The sequence below is a fragment of the Cynocephalus volans genome, chromosome 3 (genome assembly GCF_027409185.1).
Source record: "Cynocephalus volans isolate mCynVol1 chromosome 3, mCynVol1.pri, whole genome shotgun sequence".
Lineage (NCBI taxonomy): Eukaryota > Metazoa > Chordata > Mammalia > Dermoptera > Cynocephalidae > Cynocephalus > Cynocephalus volans.
In genome coordinates, this window is record NC_084462.1 from 58,415,511 (window position 1) to 58,443,267 (window position 27,757).

The window sequence follows — 27,757 nt, forward strand, 5'->3', positions numbered from 1 at the left end:
TCTGGCTTTTTTCATTCAACCTTACATTTCTGAGATTCATCCTTGTTTTTGTGGGCACTGGTAGGTTGTTCCTTTTTATTGCCACATAGTACTCCGTTCTATGAATATACTACAAATTTGGTTATTCATTTTCCTACTGATGGACATTTGGGTTTTTTCCAGTTTTCTACTCTGAATAAAGCTGCTACATATAAGTATTCTTGTACAAGTCTTTTGGTGAACATAAACACTCTTTCTCTTGGATATATACCTAGCATAAACTTGCAGAGTGCTCACATCTCAGAGAATATGCAAGATGATTTTGGGGGTTGTGGGAAGAAAACAGCAGAGCTTCTATTTTAGTTTTTTATTCTTTTAGCTAAAAAGAAAATTTTACTAATGTTTAATATATAGACTAACACAACTGCCCTTATTCAGATGGTTATGTTTATTCACATTGCACATACTGTGATTTACTGCCATTTGTGTGTGCCTAGTTGAGCAGAATTATGAAATATCTACTTCTAACTGAACTAGCTCTCACCAAATGAACAAGTTAAAAAGAGTCCTACAAAGACAATAGTAATAATGTAAGTGCAAGCAAACAAGGAAATGGCCAAACTGACACTTCTATTCTAGAAAATCTCTGCAGAAGATAATAACTATGATCCTCTATCTAGTCATATCTCACAAGGAGCAGGCAAAAAAATTCCAAAAATTAAGACTTTTAAAAATATGCACTTAATCTATTACTGTTAATGATATTTTGCCAATAAAAAATTTAAAACATAAATTGTTTATATCATGTCATCCCTTTTAGTTTCTTTGTGTTTATCTTGTAATGTATATATGTTTATATAATTTAAAAGTAAATTTACATATATTAGGGATGCATGCTCAAATTTTTTTTACCAACAGGATCACAATCAAAAGAATTCAGAGACTCTTGTTTTAGTGTAAGTATTTTTTAGTATTAAGCTAATCCTTAGACATAGATGAACTTCTAATTTTTTTTTTTTTTTTTTGTCTTTTTCGTGACCAGCACTCAGCCAGTGAGCGCACTGGCCATTCCTATATGGGATCCGAACCCGCGGCGGGAGAGTCGCCGCGCTCCCAGCGCAGCACTCTACCAAGTGCGCCACGGGCTCGGCCCTGAACTTCTAATTTTTAAAGCCATACACAATAAAGTATACTCCACCAGAAATAGCCAACTGCTATTTAATGTTAAAATAACACATGTGAACAATAGGGGAGAGGGATGGAGGAGGACAGGAATGGACCAGAAAGAGTAATGGAATTATTGTGTACATCGGTAGGTATTTGTATTATATCAGTGAATACTTTTGTCAAGCTCACTGAATAGTACATTTAAGAAAAGTACATTTCTATGTAAATTTTACTTCCAAAAAAATCTATTAAAAATATTGACCTCTAATTAATGACATGCATATTGAAATTATGTCTAGGGCTAAATTATAGTGATGTCTGCAACTTACTTTGAAATGAACTAAAATAAGATGGACTAATATATGGATAGAGGAATGGATATATGAAGAGATGTGATAGAGCAAGTACAGTAAAATTTAACTGTAGAATCTATGTGGTAGATACATGAGTGTTTACTGTACAATTCTTTCAACTTTTCTGTTTGAAATTTTTCATGTAAAATGTTAGAAAAAAATAGCAAAACTACTCATGAGTTGAAAACTGACAAAAATTAAAAAGTGTAGTGATACAAGGGAAAATTAGAAATTCATAAAGGAAAAAGGTAAGAACATTCAAGCACTATTGCTCAGTGCCGTTTAGATACTCTGCATCTATGAAATGAGAATTATCTCTATTTTACAGACTAGTAAACTCAAACTCAGAAAGATTGCAGAACATGCCCAAGCTCACACAGTATGAAGCCCAGCCAAGAGCTGAATTCAACCTGTCTAAATTATGAAAATCCTTTTGAACCATATTCCTCACAAGGGGCTGCCTAGGACCAAACATCTTCCCTATAGCAGCAAAATCTCTTCTCTATTCCTGCATGGACTGAAATCTGTCTCCCTGTGTTTTTACTCCTAGGTTTGATCCTTTGGGGCCATACAGAATCTAATCTCCACATGACTAGCCTTCATATCAAGTGATAATATTTGAAATTTGAATAAGTAGAACTTTTTTTTCAGTTAGTATTTTATAACATTATCACCTACAAAGGTGTAACTATATGTAAAATGGGGATAATGCCTCATTGAATTAGGATGAAAATATAATGAGAACATAGGTGAAGCATAAAGCACTGTAACCAATAGGAACTCAAACATCTTTTTCCTTTTTTTCTAACCCTTACCTTCCTTGGAAATTGCAACATGCCACTCAGTGTAAAATAATACTTTTTGTCTAAATAGTCTTAGGTCCTTTCCTTGAGGAGCTCATGTTAAATGTGAATAGACATAGATTTTTATTCCTTGTATCTGTTTTAATTCATCTAAAAACCTAATGTTTCCTCATTTTGTTTTCCATTTTGCCTTGGTTTAGAATTATAACTTCCAGGAATTTTACGTACAATTAAGTATACAACTGGGACCACTGCTGTAGCACTTTTCTGTTACACAAATTACTACAGGTGGCCAACCTGTGCAAGCAACATGTTAATGAAATTTTAAGTCTATTTTATTTTTGACTCTCAGAAGATATTTTAAGAGTAAGATTAAAGAAAGCCCTTGTGTTACAAGGAAATGACCAAGTGGTAATGATAACCTTTAATCCATTTTAAGCTATGTAAATACATATATGCCCAAAAGCTGTTTATTTCTTACTTTACAAATATATTCAGGAATTCCCTAAAGCGTTCCTAAAGTCACAAATCTTGCCCCTCTAAGCAATATGGTACTATAGCATAAAAAATAACCAGTTATTCTATCCTAAAAACTTTGCCTTATTTAAGGACAACCTACAAGTTCAGACATGGAGAAGTTATTTTCATAGCCTAATGGAACTTGAATAAGACTGTTTTTTCTTCTTAATATCTGAGGTTGTTAATGTTGGAAGGAATCCTAGAGACGATCATTTTATAGCTGCATAAATGGATATGCAGATAGTTGAAATGATTAGTCCACAGCAGAGCCCGAATCAGAAACCAGGTCCCTCAATTCCTTGCCCAGTGTTCTTTCCATTTTACAATAGTGCCAAACCAAAAATGAAAAAAGTGATTATGTCCATCCATTACCTCAACTTCACCAAATTTCAGTCTGGCCACCCGTGATGTCACTTCCTTTTGTGAATGGGTGTATTTTTTTTCCTTGGTTTTTCACTTCACTACAATACATCTTAGAGCTAGAGCTAGAGCTCACATTCCATATTTATGGCAAGTTATCTCATGCCTCTTTCTCTTCCTCAAGGATACCAATATAGTCTCCAAGATGTCTTGACCCTCCTTTTCACTGTATTTCTTATTTCAAACAAACAATTGCCAACTATTAAAGAATTTAAAATAAATGGGACTTATTTTAAAACAAAAAGCACACATGGCACTGTTGTGTCTCGTCCTCACTCAAAGAGCCTAATAAAAATTTTAATGCTGTGTATTACATGCAGCTGCTTTCTAGCGATAACCTTGCTATAGGAAGACAGAGCTATTGTGGGTGTAGTGGGAAACCAAGAATAAGGTTTCGGATCCGACCTAAACAAACATGGAGGTGAAAAGGCACAAGGAGCTTGGTGGGCCCACCAGTGAGTGCTAGGCTGCAAGCTCTCAGCTACTTGGTGACGGTTTAAAGGAAAGATGGGCATCAGGGAGGCACGTACTCCAGGACAATGATAGGGCAGGCGAGGCACCTGGAATCGCGCTCGGGAAAAACTCAACAAGTCTGGAAGGCGAAGGACGCACCAAGAGATGGATGAATGACTGCCGAGAGGTCCCCGCTGGCCTCTGGATGACCACTACCCCTTTCCAGGATTTACTGCAGCCGGCACTAGCCATTTGCTCTTCTCTCCCCTACCTGCCCCGACGTTCGACCGGGACCTGTGATATCTACCAACGACTCTGCCCGGAGCCGATGCCTCCTCCCCAGGCCCACTTCTCGGCGACGAGGCTTCCCTTGTCACCACCGGCTTTCCAGGAGGAAGGCAGCGTCGGGCCTGCGTGGGCCGAAGCCGCCTTCGAAAGTGGGCGGAAGGATGGCCGCCCTGGCGGGGTGCGGGCGCGGCCGGGAACCCCGGCCTCCACCCCGGCTCCCTCTTCTTTGAGCAGGGCCTCCCGCGCCCTGAGACCTCGCCGCAGCCAGCCGCGAGCCGCGGGCGCGGGCTGAGGCGAGGAGGAAAAGGGGCGGATGCGCCATCATGAAGGGGAAAATGGTGGGCGGGCGGGCCCGCGCGCGGCCGCCGTACTTACCCGGGCCGGCCAGTGCGGGTAGCCCTTCATCTTGGCGAAGACCAGGTCACCCGCTTTGTACTCGCGGGGCCGCGGACGCGCCATCCCGGCCGTTCCTCTTCCCGGTCGTCCTTGGTCGCCGCGAAGACGCCGGGAGGCCGCCCCGCCGTGGGCCGACGGACTGCGCCGCGCTCCCCGCGGGCCTCAAGCCGGGCGGGCGGGCGGGCAGGCGGGCGAGCGGCCGGTCCGACGAGGGGAAGCAGCGAGGCAGCGGTTGAGGCGAGGGGTGGGCGGGGGGCGCAGCAGGCCCGGCAAATCACGGCCCGGCAGCGGGGGAGGGGAGCCCCCGGCCGCTCGGCGCTTGCCCGCGTCCGGCCGCTCCGAGGTCCCCGCCGCCGCCGCCGCGCGCTGCTTACAGGAGCCGCGTCGCTTGCTTCATGCCGCCACCGGCGGCCTCCCTCCCGGGCTCCCGGGCGAGGCGCGAGCGCCGGGCCTCGCGCCTCCTCCGAATTCCTCCACGGGCAGCGACCGCAAACACGATCTTATTATTGTTCTCTCGCGCGCTCAGCATCCCCCCCGCCCCGCTTCCCGCGCCCCTCCCCTCCCGCGCCGGCCGGTTAATTCCTAGGTACACGGCCGGCTCTCGCGGAGAAACTGAGCGCGCCAGCGCGGCTGCCCGGCGGGCGGGCGGGCGGGCGGGCGGGCGGTGGGTGCGTCCTCTCCAGCACCGAAGCCCGCACCGAGCGGGCGGGAGCGCCTACTCCGGAGGACGCCTGCCGGCCGGCTCTCTTTTGTTCTTAGCCCGGAGCAGCCCGTCGCAGCCCAGCCAATCACCACCCCGCCGCCACCCTGCCCGCCGGTGCGAGGCAACTGGGGGCGCTCCCACCCGCGCCCCCCAGACCCACGCCCACCTCCCGCTGACTCGGCCCCGTCCCGGCTTTCCCTAGCCGGCCACTTCGGCGGGTGCTCTCTGGTGAGTGGGGGACAAAGGTGCTCCAGGCCCGGGGGATGGCTGCGCGAGGGCACCAGACTGCTGGAAAGAGCACCGCTCTGGAGTCAGCGACCTCGTTGCGTTCTTGCCCCAGGTCTGCCCTTAACGATGCAGTGTGACCCACTTAGGGCAAGCTATTTAACCGGAGGCATGAGAGGTTTTCTCATTCGCTGAATGGCACAGTCGGGATTCGAACGTGGATCGACATGAATACAAAGTCCATAAGAGGTTACGCTTCTGAATGGGTGGTTTTCATAGGCCTGCAGTTTTTGTGAGAAGGACTTGCTCTGGCAAGTCACTTGTTTCTAATCCTAGCAGCTTTTTGGACAACGTTTTTGAAGTTGGCATTCGGTTCTGGTGATTTATGGATACAGCTCATTAGGTCTAGAACAATGTGTGCATTTACCACTATTTTACTCTGAACTCCTTCGCTAGCTGCTTTCAAAGACATTTTGGGAGTGAGGATCTTCCTAACACCCTCCTTTGTATAGGAGTAAATAAGATAATTGGAGTCTTTTTTGAGTCTGCCCAATGAATGCTGCTTCTTTAATCATCCTGAATCCCGCCTTCTTTAAGGGGTCGGCTGGTGCAGCTCCTGCGTGTAGCTCACTTTCTGAGGCCTTCACCTTGTCACAAGGACAGTTCTTGTTTGTGTCTGTACCCTCTTCTGGTTTCCCTGCCCTCTCTCCCTTTTACAGAAGCTACAGTTTCTCCCAGCATCCTCCTCCTTCATTTGCCCTGTAGAATGTTATGTGTGTGTTTTAACTCCTGCTTATGTTTCTTGGTGCTGGTCTTCCAATAATGGGGCTTTAACGTCTCTAGACTTACTGTGGATTGTTTACTTTTTTAACAGTGCTTTAGCATTACTTTACTAATGCATTTTCTTACTACTTGGGGCTCATAATTTCCTCCCTTTTTTTCTTTTTTTTAGGTATTTATGCTTCCTCACCTGTTCTACAGACTCACCTTTTCCTCTTTTCTCAGTGTGGTAGACTAAATCTAGATCCTTTCACCTCAGTTGTAATAGTCCACTAATGTGTGCGGTGTGCAGCAATCATCATGTCACACCTGGCTCCTGAAATTGTAGAATGGTTCCTATATCCTCGTATGTCAAACCCAAATCCCTCTGACTAGCTGCCAAAGCCCTAGCTGTCAGCTGCTTGGTCTGACTTCCCTGTCAGTTGGAAGCCATGGAGGATGTTAAGCAGAGGAGGGACATGATCATAGTTTGGGTTTAGGCAGATTACTCTGGTGGTTACTGTGGAGGTGGATTTGAAGGTGAGAGGCTAAAGGTAGGACCCCAATGGAGGGGCTCTCACCAGGAGAGAGAATGCATTGGCTGAAACAGAGCTTGCTGAATCATTGGGTGGCAGGAAGATAGGAAGAGGGAGGAGTCAAAGTAATTCCCTGGTTTCTGGCTTAAGCAACAGGCTGATTAGTTTTGACACCAAGGTGATGAAATCCATGAAGAATGGTCAAGTTTGGAAATGAGATCATGAGTGGTTTTGGATGTGTTGAGAGTTCCATGGGGCATCCAGCAAGATGTTTAGTGGGCAGTTGAATGTACAGTGTACAGAAAGTGGTCAAGGCAGAATGTAGAGATTTGAGTGATATCACTATACAAGTGGTGGTTGAAACCATAATGGAGGATGCCCAAGAGACTGTAGAATGAGAAAACAGTGTCCAAGTTTGGAGCCAGGTAACACAACATTTAAGGGTTAGGCAGAAGAAGAGTGCAGTGGCAAAGGAGCCATGGAATTAAAGGATTTCTAGAAGAAAGGAAATGTCCAGATAGATGCCACAGGGATGTCAAGATAGGGAAGGAGATGTGTCTTAGTCTGTTTTCTGCTACTCTAATACCAAAGACTGAGTAATTTATAAACAACAGAAGTTTATTTGGCTCATGGTTCTAAAAGCTGGGAAGTCCAGCATCAAGGGGCCATATCTGGTGAGGGCCTTCTTGCTGCATCATCCCATGGTAGAAGGCGGAAGGGCAACTTAGTGTGAGACAGAGAGAATAGGGTCCAAACTCATCCTTTTATCAGGAGCCCACAGTTGAAATAACTAACCCACTCCCATGACAATGACATTAATCCATTCATGAGGGTGGAGACTTCATGACTTAAACACCTCTTAAAGTTCCCACCTTTTAATATTGTCATAATGGCGATTAGTTTTTATCATGAATTTTGGAGGGAACTTTCAAATCATAACAAGATGGGTTGATTGAATCTGGTGATTGAGAAGTCATTGGTGATCTTGTTGAGAACTGTTTCACTGAATGGTAGTGAGTGGGAAGAAACCAGAGAGCAATGACTTGAGATGTGAGTGAGAGGTGAAAATGTAGAGGCAAGAAATATAAACGATTCATTCCTATCAGTGAAGAATGTATAGCAAGAAAACATGAAGGGAGAATTGTTCTGTTGTAATTGTTTGGCTGGTTTTTAAAGATGAGAAATTTGAGGTTGTAATGAGGAGAAGCAGCCAGTAGAGTGGTTGAAGATGGAGGCCAAAAAGGGGATAATTGATGGAGTTTCATTATTTTCAGAAGGTGGAAATTTCTCCCAGTCTAGGCTTTGGTTTCAGGTTTTCAAATGAGCTTGATCTGACTTCTCAGCATACGTTATTTACCTGACTCTCATTTCCTAACGAAGTCAGACTTAATAGCACACCTACATGGACTCCCTCTGGCTGGTCATCAGGAATCTCCTGCTGTGTCTGGCTAAGAGCCCATGTGTCTCTGCAGCTAGGTTGGATGTAGACCACGTTGTCAATATATTGCTGCTGGGGATGAAGCATTGCCCTGTGGCTTTCACTGCAGATAGAGCTTTCAGACTGGTTCCACTGCTTTATGCAAGGGACTGATGCTGTGACTATTCCAGAACAATGCTCTATTCAGATATTTAAAATAATATGTAAGCCTTTAGAGATATCACTGGACCATTAAAAGAATCTGATATATTTTATTTTAGTCAGTGTGGCCCCAGAAGCTGGTCTGTTTGTTATAGCAAAATAGAACATACTAATTTTACTTCTGAAACTTGGAAGGAAATCCATTCATAAATAGTGATAATATGAACGTCCTTTGATCGCTTTTGGTTTCATTAGCTTCAAATCCAAATGTGGGCTAGTACTTCTCCTTGCCCTTGGCAACTTGATCTATTTTTTGACATTCTCTTCTCACTTACACACATTTATACATTTTGTTGACCTGGTCCTGTTTTCACCTTTTCCTTTTATATCTTGACTCAGTTTCCTAATAAAACTCTAACAGTTCCTTCAAATCTTGCCCCCAAATTCACCCATTCCATTATGTTTCTATTGCCTAAAATCTATCCCTCTGCCCATAATTCTGTGTGAGATGATACTTGTAAAGTACTTAGAACAGTGCCTGACACATAGTAAATGCTCATTAAATGTTATTTGATATTTTTATCTTTTTTGTTGTTGCTAACATAGTGTGTAGGGGAAAAAAATTGTGGAAAGGTAGTCAGGAAAAGTTTATGTAATCACACACACACACACACACACACACACACACACACACACACACACACACACACACACTCAGCATGTCAGAAGAGAGTTCCTTGGGCCTTGCATCAGAGTCCATTTCTACTTCTTTTGCCATAGAGATAACTCTCAAATGTCCTCTTACTCAGTCCTAGGGTCATTCCTTGAAAAAGAAAGGGCTTTAAGATGTTGACACCGTCTTGAGAGTCAAATAAAAGAACTGTAATATACTACTTGTGGTGAGAGGGAGAACTCCCACCTTAGTGTGAACATCAGGGGAAGTTTTAGGTTGGTTGGCAAAAGGCACCATAAAGTCAACATGGACCATGATGGGATAGGGTAGGGGTCAAAGGTTGGGGTCAGCTAGCATTGCCAGAGTGGGGATGGGTAACAGCAGCAACTGTGCTCAAGCTACCAAGTAGAGAAGCAGAGAACACCCCAATAATAACCCCAGAAGCATGTTAATGATCTTGGAAGATGCTGCCTGAGCTACCTGGGATCTTATTTGGGGAAGGGAAAGGGGATTGTTTCAGGTTCTGTAAATTCTCCTAAGACTCTGAACCCAAAGGCAGTTTCCATTGAGATTGTTCTCATTCTCACCTCTTCACTGTCTTATCCCAGGCTAAGGAACAAACCAGATGATTTTAATGAGTTATTAGCTATTTAGGGAGGGGGGGGTTCAAGAAGTAGAATGTATTAAAAGCTTGAAGAATTTGCAAAATTTGCCTACTATTTTTGCTATTATTATTCCAATATTAGTCAATATGCTGCTAAAGAAGCATTAGATCAATGGTTAGCATTCATTCCTTCATTCATTTATTAAACCTATATTTGTTGAGTACTGTTATGTACCAGTCATTGTTCTAGGTCTAGGACCCATGGAGAACAAGGAGAATGGTGAAGGAATGAAAATCATGCCAGATGAAGTAATGCTGTAGGATTCCTGGGAGGCTAGGGTGTCTAACCATCTGAAAGGCTACTATGTGCAGAGAAAGATGTGGGAGAAATGATGCTTTACTAGTTCCAGGCCCAGTCATCAAGATGCCTAGCATCTTTTGTTTTCACTCTCTTGGAGTCTCAATCCACCATGTAAGGAATTATAAATACTGTGGTATGGAGGGGGCATCAGGCACATGGAGGGAAACAAGTCCTGAGGAATGAAAGGTGAGAGAGAAAGAGAGGAAGAGAGGAGAAAAGAAAAGAGAGGAGGATAGAGGAGAGGAGAGGAGCAAGGCCCAGCCATTCCCCAGCTCTTCCATTCCCCCTGGTTGAGGTGCCAGACATGTGAGTGAAGCCATCTTGGATTCTCCAACCCTAGTTAAGCTCCTCTACCCAACACCACATGGCACAGAGACAAGCCATCTCCACTGAGACTTACCCAAATTGCGGAATCATGAAGAAATAAATAGTGGCAGTTGTTTTAAGCTACAAATTCAGATAACTGAAGCAGGGTTTAATAACAGATTAGATACAATTGAAGAGAGCACGTGACCTTGAAGATAGATCAAAAGGAAAACTATTTGGACTGAAGCCCAGAGAGAGTAAAGGAAGGAAAAAACAGAAAAGAACATAGTATACTTACACCAGCTTTCTATTGGCTAGTATTTGCAAGGTATTCTTTTTCTATCTATGGGATATGATGGAAAAGTCTAATATGGAGTCCCAGATGATGATGATGATGATGATGATAGAGAGAGAGAGAGAAAGAGAGAGGGTTGAAGCAGTATTTGAAGCAATGATGGTCAAGAATTTTCCAAAACTGATGAAGGATATTGCTGTGGATCAAATGTTTGTGTTCCCCCAAAATTCATTTGTTGAAACCCTAATCCCCAATGTGATAGTATTTGAAGATGGGGCCTTTGGGGGATAACTAGGTCATGAGGGTGGAGCCCTCATGATGGCATTAGTGCTTTTATAAGAAGAGATACAAAAGGGCTTCCTTCCCTCCATTTCTGTCTGCCATCTGAGGATACAGTGAGGAGATGGCCATCTGCAAACCAGGAAGAGTGCTCTAACTTGACATCAGATCTGCCGGTGCCTTGATCTTAGACTTCCCAGCCTCCAGAACTATGAAAAATAAATGTTTGTTGTTTAAGCCACCCAGTCTATGGTATTTTTGTTATAGCAGCTCAAACTGACTGAGACAGATATTATCAAGCCACAGATTAGAAAGTACTTTGACCATCAATGATGATAAATACAAAGAAAACCACACCCAAGGACATTATGTTAAAATTGTTGAAACCCATAGACAAAGAGAATATATGAAGACAGACAAAAGAATGAAATATTCAAAAGTGCAGCAAAAAGAACAATAGCTGATTTATCAATAGAAAGAAAATAACTAGCAATCTATAAAATTCTAAACCAAGCGAACTGTCTTTCAAATAAAAGAGAAACGAAGACAATTTTTAGGCAAACATAAACCTAGAGAATTTATCAGCAGCAGACCTGCACTAAATGAAATACTAAAGGGAGTTGGTCAGGCAGAACGAAAATGATCCCACAAGTAAGCAAGGAGAGGCAGGAAAAAACAAAGAATAATGGAAAGTATAAGTATTTGAGTAAATCTAAATAAAAAATTATATAAAATTAAGTAATGATCACTACTTGGGTTATATATTGAAAATTAAAAATTCAGAAAAAGTGAGAAGGAGGTAAATGGAATAAAAAAAAGTCTAAGGTCCTAAGATAATACAGAAAGTGGCAAAAGTACTAACATACTACATTTTAATAAGTTAAAGATATGTGTTGTGATCTCTAGGATAACCACTAAAAGAATAGTAAAAGCATGTTCAACTAATGGGGAGATAACAAAATAGTAAAATAATATATAATCCAAATCATCAAGAAAGGAGAGGAAAATAGTGAATAGAATAGTAAAATAGTGAATTAAAATGTGAAATAAAAAGTCACATGGCAGAGTTAAGTATATCAATGGCTACATTAAAGGTAAAATGAACAGGGCTGGCCCGTGGCTCACTTGGGAGAGTGTGGTGGTGATAACACCAAGGCCACAGGTTCAGATCCCTATATAGGGATGGCCGGTTAGCTCACTTGGGAGAGCGTGGTGCTGACAACACCAAGCCAAGGGTTAAGATTCCCTTACCAGTCATCTTTAAAAAAAAAAAAAAGGTAAAATGAACAAATAATCTAAGTACAATTAAAAGATTATCAGACTGGATTAAAAAGATAATCAACTTTATATTCCTTACAGGAGACATACCTTGAGTGAAGATATTGAAAGATTGAAAGTAAAATGATAGAAAAAGAAAAACTTTGAAATACCAATAGAAAGTGGCTCTACTAATATCAGGAAAAACAGACTTTAAGGCTCAGAGCATTATTATAAATTGGTGGTTCTCAACTGGAGTGATTTTGCCCCCAGTGGACATTTGGGAATGTCTAGAAATATTTTTGATTGTCATGACTTGGGGTGAGGATGCTACTACCATCTAGTGGGTAGAGGACAGGGATGCTACTAAACATCCTACAGTGCACAAGACAGCAAATCTCACCCAGGAAAGAATTATCCTGCCCAAATGTCAATAGTGCACAGCTGAGAAATGCTGCTGTAGACAAAGAGACATTACATAAAAATAAAAGGTCAGTTTACCAGAAAAAAATAAAGTGCTTAATTTGTATACACTAATAAAAAGCCTTAAAATATATAAAGCAAAAAATTGACAGAACTAAAAGGAGAATAGACAAATCCACAATTATCGTGGGAGATTTCAGTACAGTTCTTAAGAACTGAAAGAATGAGTGAACCAAAAAAATCAGTAAAAATATAGATGACTCAAATAACAAAAGCCATAAATATGATCTTATTGATACATTTAGGACACAGTACCAAACATCTATAGAATACACATTATTTTCAAATATACATGGAACATTTATCAAAATTGACCATATGCTGCTTCCAAAGGATTTAAATTAAGCATGGTATATTCTCTGACCAAAGTGGAATTAACCTAGAAATCAAAAAGAAAACTAGGAAATCCCATATATTTGGAAATTAAACAATATTTTTATTGCCTACTTTTAATAACCTATGAAACAAGGAAGAAATCACAATGAAAATTAAAATATATTTAAAATCAAGTAATATTAGAAATACAATGTATCTAAATTGTGGGATAAAACTAGTGCTGTTGAGGGTCTTAAATGTGTATATTAGGAAAAAAAGGATGGAAAAGCAATGATCTATGTATCCATCTCAAGAAATCAGAAAAAGAACAGAAAATTAAACTCAAAAAAGGAAGAAAGCAATTAAAGGGCAGAAATTAATAAACTACAAAAATATATCATAAAGAGGATAAACAAAGTCAAAAGTTGTTTTTTTAAAAAGATCAATAAAATGATCAGCCTCTTTCATGTCTGACCAAAAGAAATAGAGAAAGGACAAATAAGAAATACAAAGGATAAAAAAGGGCATATCAATTCAAATCCTACAGATATTTAAAATTATAAAAAGGACATTTCTGGATAACTTTATGCCAATATATTTGAACATTTAGATGAAATGGACAATGTCCTAGGAAAAGATATCTTTCCAAAATTGACACAAGAAGAGAGAGAAATGCGAATAGCCCTAAATCTACTAAAGAAATAAATTTTATCTGTCATTAAAAACCTTCCCCCAAAGAAAATTCCAGGCCCAGATGGCTTCACTAGTAAATCATACCAAACATTTCAGGAAGAAATAGTGCCAATATCACACAAACTCTTTGACGGAATAGAAAAAGAGGGAACACTTCCTGACTTGTTTTATGAGGCCAGCACAATCTTAAGATCAAAACTTGACAAGTACAACACAAGAAAAAAAAAACTACCCACCCATCTCTCTCACAACACAGATGAAAAAAACTCAACCAAAATATCAGCAAACCAAATCCTGGTGTATAAATAAAAAGGATACTATATCACAACAAATTTGAATATAATCTAGAATGCAGTTTGGTTACCATTTGAGAACTGATCAGTGTCATTTACCACATTAATAGATTAAAGGAGAAAAATCACATGATCTTCTCAAGAGATGCAGGAAAATTGTCTGATAAAATTAAGCATACTTTAAAAAAAACCTCAGCAAACTAGGAATAGACAGAACTTTCTTAATAGAATACAGGGTATCTACAAAAATAATGCATACGTCATACTTAATGGTGAAATTTTGGAAAATTTCCCTAGGATTGTGAACAAGACTAGGATATCTGCTATCACCTCTCCTATTCAAGATTGTACTAGAGTTCTTAGCCTGTAAAATAAAGTAAAAAAAATTATTAGGATTGGAAAATAATAAAGACACTGTTATTTGCAGATGGCATAATTATGTACATATTAAGTCTAAAAGATTCTTATCTCAAAGATAAGCTGTTCGAATTAAGTGGATTCAGTAAGGTCACTGGACAAAAAGTCAATACAGAAAAAATCAATTGTACTTCTCTATACCAGGAACAAACAATTAGAAAGTGAAATTTTAGAAATGTTACTATTGCAACAGCATCTAAAAACATCAACTATCTAGGAATAAGTCTAATAAAAGATTGTAAGAACTTTACACAGAAAACTATAAAGTATCGTTTAGAGAAATTAAAGATGACCTAAATTAAGGAGAGAGACACCATTTTCATAGGTACACTCAATATTATAAACATGTTGTTATCCCCCAAAGTGATCTATGTATTCCAATTAAACCAAATTAAAATTCCAACAACTTTTTTTTTTTTTTTTGGTGTGGAAATTGACAAGCTGATTCTAAAATTTATTTGAAATGTGAAGGATCAAGAATAGGCAAGACAATATTAGAGAAGAACAAAGTTGGAGGACTTACTCTATAGGATATCAATATTTATCAAGGTACAATGATTAAGATGGTGAGATTTTAGTACAAAGATAAGTAGACAATGAGACAGCACTGCAAGAGCAGAAACCAACCCATACATGTATGGATATTTGATTTATAACAAAGATGGCACTTTGAAAAAGTCCTGTCTCTTAAATAAATGGTTCTGGGTCAATAGATATACATATCCCCCCTCCTAAATCTTGATTTATAGTTCACAGTATATGCAAAAATCAATTCCAGTTAGATTATGGTTTTAAATGTGAAAAGAAGAATAAATTCATAACGTTGGAGAAGGGAAAACTTTTAAAAGTGGGATATCTGCTCCTGCAACACCACCCCACCCAACTGTAAAGAAAAGGATTGATAAATTGAAGTACACTAAGATTAGGAATTTAGACAACCTTAAGTGATTAAAAAGACAAACCAAAGAGTGTTAGAAAATATTTGTAAGACATATAATCAACAAGCGGCTTATATTCAAACTGTAGAAAGAACTACAATAAGAAAAAATAACAACCCAAAAGACAGATGGGTAAAAAACTTGAACAGGTACTTCACAAAAGATGTTAAACATATTCAAAGAAACAAATGGAAAGGTTCTCAGATCTTTAGTTATCAGGGAAATGCAAATTAAATCATAATGAAGAACTACCACACTCCCACTAGAATGGCTAAAATTAAAAGTACTAACAATATCATGTGTTGGTAAGGATGTGGAGCATCTGAAACTCTCGACCACTGCTGGCAGAAGTGTAAATTGGTGCAACCAACTTGAAACAATAATTTGTCACTATTTGCTCAAGTTGAAGATATCTACTAATGTTGTAGATAAAATGATTCACCCCTTAGGTATATAAATGTGAAAATATGTGCACCAAAAGTCATATACAGGGGCTTTCTTGGAAGCATTATTCATAATAGTCAAAACCTGGAAACAATCCAGATGTCCATCAACACTAGAATGGATAAACAAATTGTGGAATATTCATGTAATAAAATACTTTGTGGGAATGAAGATGGACAAGCTACTGTCATATGCAATAACATGGATTAATCTTATAAACATAATGTTGAGCAAAAGAAGTCAGGCACATGAAGGAATAAATCCTGTGTGATTTCATTTATAAAAAGCTCAAAATTTATCTGTGGTATTACAAGTTAGGATAGTGGTTACCTTTAGGAAAGAAGATGGAGAAAACAGTTGGAAAGGGGAACAGGGAGTTTTTAGGTGCTGGTAATATTCTATTTTTCCATCTGGGGGGTGTTCACACAAGTGTGTTATGACAATTCATCAAGCTGTATACAAGATTTTCTTCACTTCTTTGTAATTGTTATAGTTAAATAAAGTATATTTCAAAATAAAAATATATGCTGGGTTTTTGGACCATGGCTTAAAAATTCTGAAATCAATGCCATTTAAGTGCTTTTACGTCTGTTTCTTTCCTTGAATAAATCCCTGGCTTTCAAAGTGAGTTCAGGAAAGGGACATAAATCTTAGAAGATATACAGAATCTTGTCCAGGTCATTAAAGGCCCCTTATCAATAAAATTTGAACTTCTCAAGGGGAGAGAGTATTTCATTCCCTTATGTGTGCCCAGCACCTATCACAAGGCCCGACCTAGCTGTAGGCGAGGGATGGCAAATAGGTTTCACTAACTGTGCCCACTCTAAACTATTAGTAATGGCTATCTGGAACACCATGTAGGCGAATGCATTCTGAAACTGCATCCAGGAACAGTGGGAAAGATTCTATTATCTGTTAGCAATGTCTGCCATGAGTACCAAAGACAAAATGGTGGCAGCCCATACTAGCCATCTGGAACTTAAAGATTTTACTATGGCATTTTGGCTGCTGGTGCAGATCACTGAATTAAAAGAATCGTTTGCCTGGGAATTCACCATAGGACCAAAAGGACTTTAAGCTAATAATAGATGATATGACAGACAAGTAAAGGAGTCAATCTGTATAGTAATTATTATGAAGGAAGTTGGGTTCTTTGGAAAGAAAAATAATAGTGAAGGATGTTGACAGTAAGCCAATGTAAAATGGAAATAGAATCAGAAATCGTTCTTATGACCTTCAATGTCTACACACCAACTTTGTTCCCAAACAAATGTTCCATGGAAAGTTGAGTTGCACTTCAGGATTTTCATAAGCAGGCCTGCTCCTGATATTTGTGAGACCCAAGTCAAGAGTATAAATCAAAGCTGCATATCATATAAAAATATTTAAAAGGTATAAATCAAGCTAATATATTGTTAGATAAAATGTGTATTACCCACCTACTTTGACAACCATACCTTCAAAATGATAAAGTTGAAAAATGTATAAGCAGCTATGATCTTTATGTGATTGAAAATGGCAAAAATCAAATATGATGAATTTAATTATTATTGTGCATGTTTGGCTCTTCTTTTGATGGTCCAGTGATGTCTGGGCGAGTAATAAAGTAAACGCATGCATGGTTAATCAATTATATTGTATTTATTCCATAACATTTATTTTCTTGCCTTCATTTCAGCAAAATCAAGATTTACATAAACATGTATTTTATTAACAATAATGTCAAATTAGGTATAACTAATGTCTGTAATATATTACTGTAGCTCTTGGATGGTTTTTAAAAATTATTTCCATTTGGAAAAACATTGTTCTGCTGGAGCAGTAACAACTGTAATTGCCAATGATATTCTAAAGCAATACCTAGATTTGTAAACAAACCAAGAATTTTACATATCATGTTTATCATTACAATGAGGTGGCATATACAGATGATCATTATCACAGTATATTACAAAAATATTTTCATTTTATCTTATGTTATTAATATTTATATCATGATTTGTTTACCATCTCCTAAAGGAGTATCTGGATCCATTTAGTATTTCTCAAGTTCTTTGAAGAATATATTCCAATGTTGGAATATTCTACAGAAAGCCAAAAATAGCAGTATCTTGCTTGGCTAATTCATATTTATCTTTAAAAAAGAACATGTCTTGCTATACTTTGACTAGAAAGTGGTCTCCATAGATTAGTTTCAGGATAATGGGATCATTTGTAGGTATATGTCCTGCAGATTCATGCAAACTCTTTTGTTTCCATCTCCTTTTATCCTAATATTTTATTGGAATATCACTCTGTCACATTTCATATGTAGTTTTTTATTTAGAAAAAATAATTTTCTCTAAAGTTAAAAGTCTAATTATTTTGAGTGAAATAGTCTTTTAAAATAAGCTGTTGCTGACAATTTTAGTAGCAAGAATTTATACCAAATAACTACAGATAGTGCAAATTCAAAATTATTTTCATTTCATTTTCCAACCAATACCATGACTTAATTTTCATTTGAGGATCTTCTGTTGTTTCACTGAACTTTTTTTGAACATTTCATAGCTTGTCTAAAAGAAAGAATAGAAGGAAAGAAGGGAGGGAGGAAGGAAGGATGGAAGGAAGGAGAGAAAGAAAGAAGGAAGGAAAGAAGGAAGGAAAGGAAAGGAACTGTTTTAAAGAATGTGTATTAGAACAGCTGAGGCCACATCTTCTAATATCAAATCCAAACAAAATTAGGCCAAAATTCTGGTTTATACACTGTTTTATTAAGTATATTAGTGCTCTGGACAATCTTTGACATTACTTATATTATTTATATAAAACCAAAATGTTTTCATTTTAAACCTTATTAAATATTTTCATGAAAAATAAAAGTATCTGCCCTTCAAGCATAAAACATCCATCTAGTTGCCAGTGTAAAGAATTAGTATTGTATAGTTAGTACATGGTACAAATGTATATATATATATATATATATATATATATACATACACATTTAAGATTAGTTTTAATCGTTTAGTATTGCAGTATGTTCTTCAGCCATCCTGTGCAACTGTTGGTGGATACCTTTCTAATTCTTGCCAGAATCATGAACTGAAATAAAAGAAAGGGGAAAAAAAGGAAGCCTGGTTCAAGCAGGAAGAGATACTTTGTTATACAAAAATGTATTGTTTTCATGCTGAGAAGAAGGATTTTGACATAGTAATGTTTTATTTTCTCTTACCTAAGCACTTCTCCTACTCAGATCTCCTCCAGACTCCCAGCCCAAGCTGACAATTTACACTTGCAGCAGAGCTATCCACAAACCTTCATTGTGTTTTGACACAGTCACCTTTGGTTTTGAGGATGTCGAGAAAGTGATGCAGAGAAGCTTTTCTCTGGGTCCTGAACAGTGTTTGTTATATGCAGGGCTCAAGACAAAGATCCCTATTGCCGGGGTCTGTGACTGGCACAGAAATAAGTGTAGGGCAAGGTGAACTCCACAGTCATTTAATTCTAAGTTAAAGCACAGTTAAGTCATCTTTACTGTGGGAATTCTTACAGCCTCTAATATGTTAGGGAATCCAAAGAAAGGGGGGCAACTCTAACAAAACTGAGAATCTTCAGAAGAGAGAGAGAGACTTTGTAGCTTATCCCAAACAAATTCACCGGCAGGGTCCTTTATTGTTGGAACATCTCACAGGACTGGTATTCCAGGGAGCAGACTTTGGGAAATGCTGCTGTAGCTCAAGGCACAGGATCTCCTCTCCAAGAAGGACTGGGAAGGAGAAGGAAGCCACCCTGCAGTGCCATGCAGTGTTTGTGAAGAGTCTCTTTCCTCCACTTACCTCTTCAAAGCCAAGTCAGAGTCCCCAAGAGAATCGCCACTAGAATTTAGGAAAGCCTGTAAGAAGGGGAGGACTGACATTTCCATCTTTGATTGTGTACTTGCTTAGTATCTTGACTTGCTGACCTTTCCCTGCACTATCAGAGCAAGTAAAAGAGTGTTGGAGAAGCGTGTGTGGGATGGTCAGGCAGAGAAGGGGCCAGGGCCACTTGCCCTACTTCCCACTCGCCAAAACATATGAAAGAGAGATCCCACGTATACTCAAGAGCCCATGGGTTGCCACGGAGAGCAGATGACATAAGGGAGCTTGAGTCTTGTGGGGACCACCACAACGGGGGATGAAGTGGCACAGACATCTCAGGAATGCAACGTGATGCCATTAGCTGGAGATTGGTGTGAAGATGTGGCCAAGTCTCCTGACAGCACCAGTACTAGCCTCTCACCAATGGAGCCAGTTGGAGCCACCGTTGTCCACACCAGGCAACAGACAATGAGCTAAGAGAGGCTTGTAACATGGAAGACACCCTGTTTTCCTATCTTTCCTCCTGCCGTGAAGAGAGGAGACATCACCAGGAAGAGATGGGTGTGGGAGCAGATCTGGCCTGCTGCTTCAACTCTATGACTGTATAGTTGGGGGGTGAGGTGCGGAGGGAGCTTTAAATCACATTTGCTATTGGTGCAATAAAGTGAACTGGGCTGAATCTTAAATTAAAAGGTGATGAAATTTTTCTACTTAATAGGAAAGGGGTTTCTCCATTGAAGAAGAAATAAAACTATTTTATAGCGGTGATTAAATGCATAGATTTTTGATGCAGAGTACCTACATTCAAATGTTGGTTCCTCCTCTCATTAGCTGAGTGAACTTTGATATGGTATTTAATTTCTCTGGGTCTCAGTTACCTCATGTGTACAATGAGAATAATTAGAGTATCAATTCCATACAGTTATTTTGAGGATTGAATGAGTCATTATTTGTAAAGCACTTAGAAGCATGCGTGGCACATAGAATATTTTGGATAAATGGTTGTTAAATAAAGATAATAGATTAGTTATCTTAATAAATTGGTTGTACTCAAATGCCTATAGGGTTAGGCAAAAAAATGTAAGTGATTGAAACAAACGAGGTGTAAGATCAGGAGTGGTGGAGACTGTGGCAAACTGGGGAGCATATGCCCTGTACGGAGGGGCAGCCAAGCTCAGCTCCAGCTGATTATTACCATACCTGAATGAGGTCCAAGTATTTCTATAGCTTCTAATTTTTTAAAGAGAGTCTTGAAATTTGGATTTTTACCTGAAATATCACTATTTTAAAAATTGACAACTCATTAAAAAATTTAAAAACCACTGTGTGGGCCAAACGAAATATATCCAAGAGCTGAATGCCGCTGATAGGCCCTAGTTTGCATTTTGTTAATCACCTGACCTGGGCAGATCCTGCCTATTAGAAGCGAGGTTTTGGTGCTTAGCAAGGCAAAACCAGTTAGAAATGATTTGTGATCACTTCAAAAGGAAAAAAGGTGGTCATTAAGACTTTCTTTTTAGATAGGTGTGTTAGACCTATTCTTAGGAGAATGCTGAAGACATGGTATATTCAATTTTTAAATGCAGAGACTCTTACAAAGACACCTGGTGTGCTTTAATGTCAAACCAATAAGGTGGGCCTGACTGAAGAATAATTTTATCAAAAAATTGGTTAATGGATTCCTGGCAATCTGGAGACAGGCTTGGTAACATGTACACAATCTTTATATTTGGTCGTCTTCTGATAAGTGATGAAATATGACTTGAACATGTGAATTAATGATCTGATGATCTTTCTGTTTTTTTAGATTGTATAATTGGAAGGCATCATTAACATATTGGAATAGAGAAAAAATATTAAAATAAAAAATTTCAATTTAGTTAAAAATTTAATGTCATATCTGATTGTTATTCATAAAACACAGAGAAATATATAAAGTAAAATCCTCTCCCACCCCATCCCACCAGTCATTACCCAGTCTCACTGTCCGATGATAACCACTATTAACACAAATCATGAATAGCATCCTAATAAACACACTGGCTTACAACTTTCTAGTTTCATTTATTGTAAATATCTTTCCATGTCATGAAGATGTATTTTTATGTTGTTTCCAAATTTTTACTACTGCTCACAATGTCATTTCCAAATTTTCATCACTACTAACAATGCTGCAATGAGCATCTTTGTATATATACTTTTGCACAATTGTGGGAGTGATTTTGAATGAAATTCCTATAAAGGAATTTGCTGGGTTACAGGTCAGTGCATTTGAATTTTTCTCCAATATTGAATCCATAAGATTACCAATGGACTCTCCCAGCTACAATAAACCTATTTTTAACATCCTCATCAACACTCATCTTTAACTCTTTGCCATCTTTAGAGGTGATAAATGTATCTATCGATGTTCGTGGTAGTTACCCTCCAAGACGGCCTCCAAAGATCCAAGTCTCCTGGTATGTACATCCCGTGAGTCTTCTCTCACATTGGATCAGAGCTGGTCTGTGTGACCATTGCTGATTATGTAATTTGCGGGACCCAGTGCAAAAGCAGAAAAAAGTGCTAGTAAATGTACTATAAAAAAGATTTTCCCTTCCTTATGTAGTTTCTCTCTCAAATTGCCGTGGTGTTGATTTACTATCTAATGTCATCCTATGAACAAAAAAATTAAACTTAAAATTTTAACACAAATTTTACTGTTCATCTTTATGTTGTGCAATGCCAATTTTAAATGCAAATATAAGAGCCCTTAGCTCATAGAATTAACAAAATTACACAATTAGTATTCTGTAGCTTATACATACATCTGTACTTTGTTCTTACTCAAACAAAATGATGTATAAAATAACTTTTTATTTTACTTCTTGATAAATGCACATTCTACCTACACTCCGTGGTAGCTGGTAGCTTCCAAAACATGCTTACCTTGTATTTATTTCATGTCTCACCAAACTGCCACCAGAAATCTGTGCATAGCTAATGCTATATGTAAATGGGGTGGCAAGGACACCAGTGGTGGACACACATACTGTGTGTATCTCCTCTGCTCACATGTATACCCCATTGCCTTATTGGACTTCACTTACAAAAGTTCAAACATAAAATTATAAAGACTATCAATATGCAAAAGCAGAGTTTTAAACCAAGTGTAGGGTTCTTCTGAGTGCAGGGTCCTGTGTGATTGCATAGGTTGCATGCCCATGAAGCCAGCCCTGTGTGACCAATACAGTATGGTGGAAGAGGTATGTGTGACTGCCAAGGCTAGATTTTAAAGGTCATTGTAGCTCTGCCTTGCTCTTTTGGACTGCCTGCTGTGAGGAAATCAGTTGCCATATTGTGAGGATACTTAAACAGCCCCATGGAAAGGCCCGCTTGGGGGCAAACTAAAGTCTTTTGATAACAGCAGTACCAGTTTGCCAGTCATGTGAGTTAACCATCTTGGAGATGGGTTTCCTGGCCCCTGTCAAGCCTTCAGATGATTGCAGCCCCCATCAAAATCTTGACTGCAACCTCCTGAAAGATCCCAAGCCAGAATTTCCCAGCTTAGTAACTCCTGAAATCCCAACCCACAAAAACTGTCAGAGATAATAAATATTTATTGTTGTTTTGAGTCACTAAAATTTGGGGGTGGTTTGTCACACAGCAATAGATAACTAAAATAATTATTTAACTCACATTTGATTTAATTTTAATAAGACCTGACATCTTTTTTTTTTTGTTTGCATGCTTGATGACTATTTACATTTCTTTTTTCTTTGACATGCTCATTTATTTTGTCTGTTTTTATTGGGTCATTTATCTTTATCTTACTGACATATAAAGAACTCTTTGTAAACCAAGGAAATTAGCCTTTTGTTGGCAAGATGTATTGCACATATTTTTCACAGTTTATAAGTTTTTTTTACTCATTTTCATTATAGAAGGTTTACATTTTTACTGTAGTTAAATTGACCAATCTTTCTCATTGTACCTTTTAGATTTTTCTCCAACTTACTAAAGCCTCTTCTCATTCCATAGTTACAAAAACATTTATCCATGCTTTGTTTAAGTACTTTGATGGTTTCATTTTTATATTAAAATTTTTGATTCCTTTAGAACTTTTTGGTGGATGCATAGGGGGAGAGATACATTTCCTCCACTTCCCAGTAGCTAGCGCATTATACAATTTCAGTTATTGAATCATGCTCTCCCCACTGATCTGAAATACGATCTTTACTATTTCCCAGATTCCTGTCTATTCAGGGTTTATTTCTCTACTTTTGATTCTCTTCCGTTGATTTGTTTATTCCTGTGCCAATGTTACTCTTCTATTTCTGGTTATCCTGGGTATTTTCATGTGTTTCATTTTCCTAGAATAATTTTGGAATCATTTTTGAACTTCAAATAAATACGTGAACCAATAGCCCTTGGTATTTTTATCGCATCCAATTTATGAAATTGAGTGTCCCTATAAAAGAGTAAAGTCTGTCTTTCCATTAGTTCATGTCTATTTTATATTATTTTTTGATAGGCTTTTAAGATTTTCTTCATTTAGGTCCTATATATTTAAGTTTATTCCTAGGATTTTTAAAAATGGGGGTATAATTGACATACAATAAACTGCACATATTTAAGATGTACAATTTGGTAAGTTTTGACAAATGTATATAACCATGAAAGCATCAATGCAATCAACAGGATGAACATATCCATAACCTCCAAAAGTTTCTTCATGCCCCTTTGTAATCGCTACCTCCCAAGCAACCACTAATCTGCTCTCTGTCACTATAGATTAGTTTGCATTTCCTAGAATTTAATATAACTGGGATCATGCAATATATACTCTTTTATGTCTGGCTTCTTTTACTCAGCTTAATTATTTTGGGATTCATTCATGTTGTTCCACATATCCAGTTATTTTTTTCATTGCCGAGTCCACTGCATAAATGTGCCACAGCTTGTTTATACATTCAGTTGCTGAAGGTATCTCGTTTTGTGCTATTACAAATAAAGCTGCTATGAATATTTGTGTACAAGTATTTGTATGAATACGTCTTTTGTTTTCTCGTTGGTAAATATCTAGGAGTGAAATATTTGGGCCATATGATAGATATATGCTTAATATTATTAAGAAACTGCCAACTTATATTGCAAAATGGCTGTACCATTTTACATTACCACAGCAATGTATGAGATTTTTTTTGTATCCTAATTTCTACTTTTACTGCATTATTAAAACAGAATGTGGTCTGATTTTATTCTAATTTTTGGAATTTACGTGGGTTTTCCTTACGGCCTTACAAAAGATTGATTTTTATAAATGTCATATTGGTACTTGAAAAAAAAGTGTTCACTGTGCTCAGGATGTAGAATTCAACCTTATTGATTATATCATTCAGAGCCTTTGTAGGCCTACTTATTTTTTGTCTATTGCATCTGTAATATGCTGAGAGAAATGAATTACAGTCTCTTACTGCTGTTATGTTTTTGCCAATTTCTACTTATTATCTTCTGCAGTTTTGTCTTATGAATTTTATTTATTGCAAAAAGATTCATGATTTCATGAATCTATAACTAACTATAACTTCATTGTGGAGTGTCCCTTTTAACATTACAAAGTTTCTTTGTTTTGTAAACTACTTTTTCATTTAATTTAAACTTACCCAATTTTAATACAATGCATATAATAAACTGAACATATTTAAAGTGTACAATTTGATAAATTTTGATAAATTCTTTTTGCTAAATCTTTAAAGCTTTTCATTATGGAAATTTTCAGATGTGCAAAAGTATGAAAAAACAGTAAAATGAAGTCACTTTGTATCTACTATCCAGTTTCAATAATTATCAGCTGATGGCCAATCTCTTTATACTCTGAACACTTCCTTTACACCCAGATTATTTTGAAGCAAATCCCTGATATTATATAATTTCATCTGTAAATATTTCAATGTGTATCTCTAAAAGATGAAGACCCTTAAATATAGTTACATTACCACTACCACCCTTAAAATTGACAATAATTCCCTAATATCACCCAGTATCATAGTCAGCATTCAAATTCACTTAATTGTTTCATAAATTTTTTTTATGGTCTGTTCCTTCAAATCATGAGTGAGATAAAGCCCATACAGAGTAGTTGTGCCTTTTAAACACAATCTTCTCCTCCATCTTTTTCTTTTCCTTGCAATGTATTTGTTAAAGAGATCAGATTGTCTCTCTCTAGTTTCTTACAGCTTTGATTTTGAAGAATTTGTTCCCATGGTATTCTTTAATGTGTGCCCTAGCAGTCCCTTGTATTTCCTATAAACTGGTATTTAGATCTAAAAAGGCTTGATCAGACTCAGGTTCAACATTTTGGCAAGAATACTTCATAGGTGGTGTTATTTACTTCTATCAATCAGCGTGTAATGTCTACTTACCTAGTTTTTCATGTTTAATAATATCTCATTTTTAATAGATCCATTAATTCATTATGGGTTGTAAAATGGTATTCTATTCTATTCTACAATTACTTCTTCATTTGTATACTGGAATACTTCTGTAAGGAAAAAAACCTCCTAATTAACTGCTTAGTTATCCCAAGGTACAGGTCATATGGGAAAGTCAGGATAAATGGTTGATTTTTTAAAATTTACTTATATTTTCAAAATTATGAGTTGATTCTCTAGTATTCACTAAAGGTAATCCACTAATTTCTCCCTTTCTTTTTTTCTTTTGTAGTGTTGTTATGAATTCATGGATTTAAAAATATTTGAAGTGTTTCAGTCCATTGGAATCATCATTTTTACTGTTTGAATTGTCCCATCTTTGGCCTTCAGGTGCTCTTCAAGTTACATCATAAGTCCTTTTGACATGATGATCATAGTAGCCTTTGGTACATTCTTTGCTTTCTGGTTCAACAAGATGTTCCAGATTCACCCTTTACTTTTCTTGTCCCAGATATGAAATCAATCATTGCTCCAAGAAGCCCTGATACTTTTCAGTGGGTAAAGATATATAGAAATCACAATCTGGGTGCTAAAGATTGTATTCTTTATGTTGTCATTTGCCTGCTATATCTATGCCCATATTTTGGTTTTCAACTTTTCAGAATCATTTTATTTTAGATACATGAGTTGGGTTTTGCTCAGTAATACATTCTGAGATTAACGGAACAAACTGGGTTATTTCCACAGTTCTCAAATGTATAATTGGAATAGCCATATTGAGAAACTGTAAGAATCCCAACACTGGCTCCCTGATCTATTAAGTGAGGACTATTACAATAGGAAAAGCCAAGTGGAAGACCTTGAAATCTTCCTTCCTCACTAGGATGCAAACCAAGAGCATCTCTAGAGGAATTTCAGAGGTTAGTGCCACCATCAAAAACTTAAAAGATATAAGGATGTTGATTCCGTGGCATCCCATTTACCTTGCTTGTGTTGCCTGCACAGAAGGTGGTTGGATCTTGGAGAATGACAGCTGATTATCATATATTTAATCAGGTGAAGATGCCAATTGTTATTACCATTGCAAATGTAATATCTTTCCTGGAGCAAATCATCCCAGCTCCTTATACTTAGTACACAGCTATTGATGTAACAAATGCTTTTTCTTCTCTGTTTGCAAGGTCTCCTGAAGCAGTTTGCATTCACCTAGAGGGGATAATGGTACACCTTTATTGTCTTAAGGCCATCTCAACTCTCCTGCTCTCTACCATCATCTAAATCAGTGGAAATCTTGGTTGTCTTGACATCCCACAGAAAATCAAAATAGCCTGCTACACATGTGTGCCAGAAGGTGGGAGATAAAAGCCACAAATTTTCAGGGGCTTACCTCAGAGAGGTTTATGGAGGCCCATGGATATAAAGCCTGTTGGCATATCCCATCCAAAGGTATGGACATGTTACTCTAATTGCATTGTCTACCATTAAAAAAGAGGCACAATGTTTGATTTGCCTCTGGGAGGCAGCATATGCTACATTTGAGTGTGTTCCAGCTCATTTGTGGAGAACCCTGATAGTTTTGAAGGGGGCCTCCAATAATAAATGTTTTGCAGCAGGTCCAAGCTGCAGTGCACGCTTCTTTGCTACTTGAGCCTTATGTCCCAGATATACTTCAGAGGTCTGTGACACAAGAGATATTGATTGGAGGCTCCGGAAATCTATAAAGAAGAAAAACAACACAGATCTCTAGGATTTGAGAGGAAAGTCATGCCCCCATTCTCTAGTTGAGAACCTGCTCCTTCTGGGTTTTGGTAGCGCTAGAATGTTTACCCATGGGATTTCAAGCGGCCATGTAATCTGAGTTCTCTATTATGAACTAGGTGTTATCTGACTCATTAAGCAGTAAGGTTGAGCATGTGCAGCAGCAATTAATAATAAACAAATTGTATAACAGAGATCAAGATTAAGCAAGT

At 38.1% G+C, this 27,757-nt stretch overlaps 2 protein-coding genes across 5 annotated transcripts in view; one reads left to right on the top strand and one right to left on the bottom strand.

Moving 5' to 3' along the window:
- The window catches only part of HDGFL3 (HDGF like 3), an 82,627-nt gene extending 77,522 nt beyond the window's left edge, over positions 1–5,105 (bottom strand). The window contains exon 1 of one of the 4 annotated variants that reach the window (XM_063088788.1): positions 4,358–5,104. In XM_063088788.1, coding sequence (XP_062944858.1) covers positions 4,358–4,441 — 84 coding nt within the window. In that variant the 5' untranslated portion in view covers positions 4,442–5,104. Of the gene's footprint in view, positions 1–4,357 lie in introns of all 4 variants that reach the window. The other 3 variants (XM_063088789.1, XM_063088787.1, XM_063088790.1) reach the window with 3 other exon arrangements.
- On the top strand, positions 4,774–18,887 carry LOC134372549 (basic proline-rich protein-like). The gene is made up of 3 exons (XM_063090010.1): positions 4,774–4,866; positions 5,004–5,309; positions 18,755–18,887. Exons 1-3 carry the CDS (start codon positions 4,774–4,776, stop codon positions 18,797–18,799), a joined length of 444 nt encoding a protein of 147 aa, XP_062946080.1. The 3' UTR covers positions 18,800–18,887.
- Positions 18,888–27,757: the final 8,870 nt, after the last annotated feature.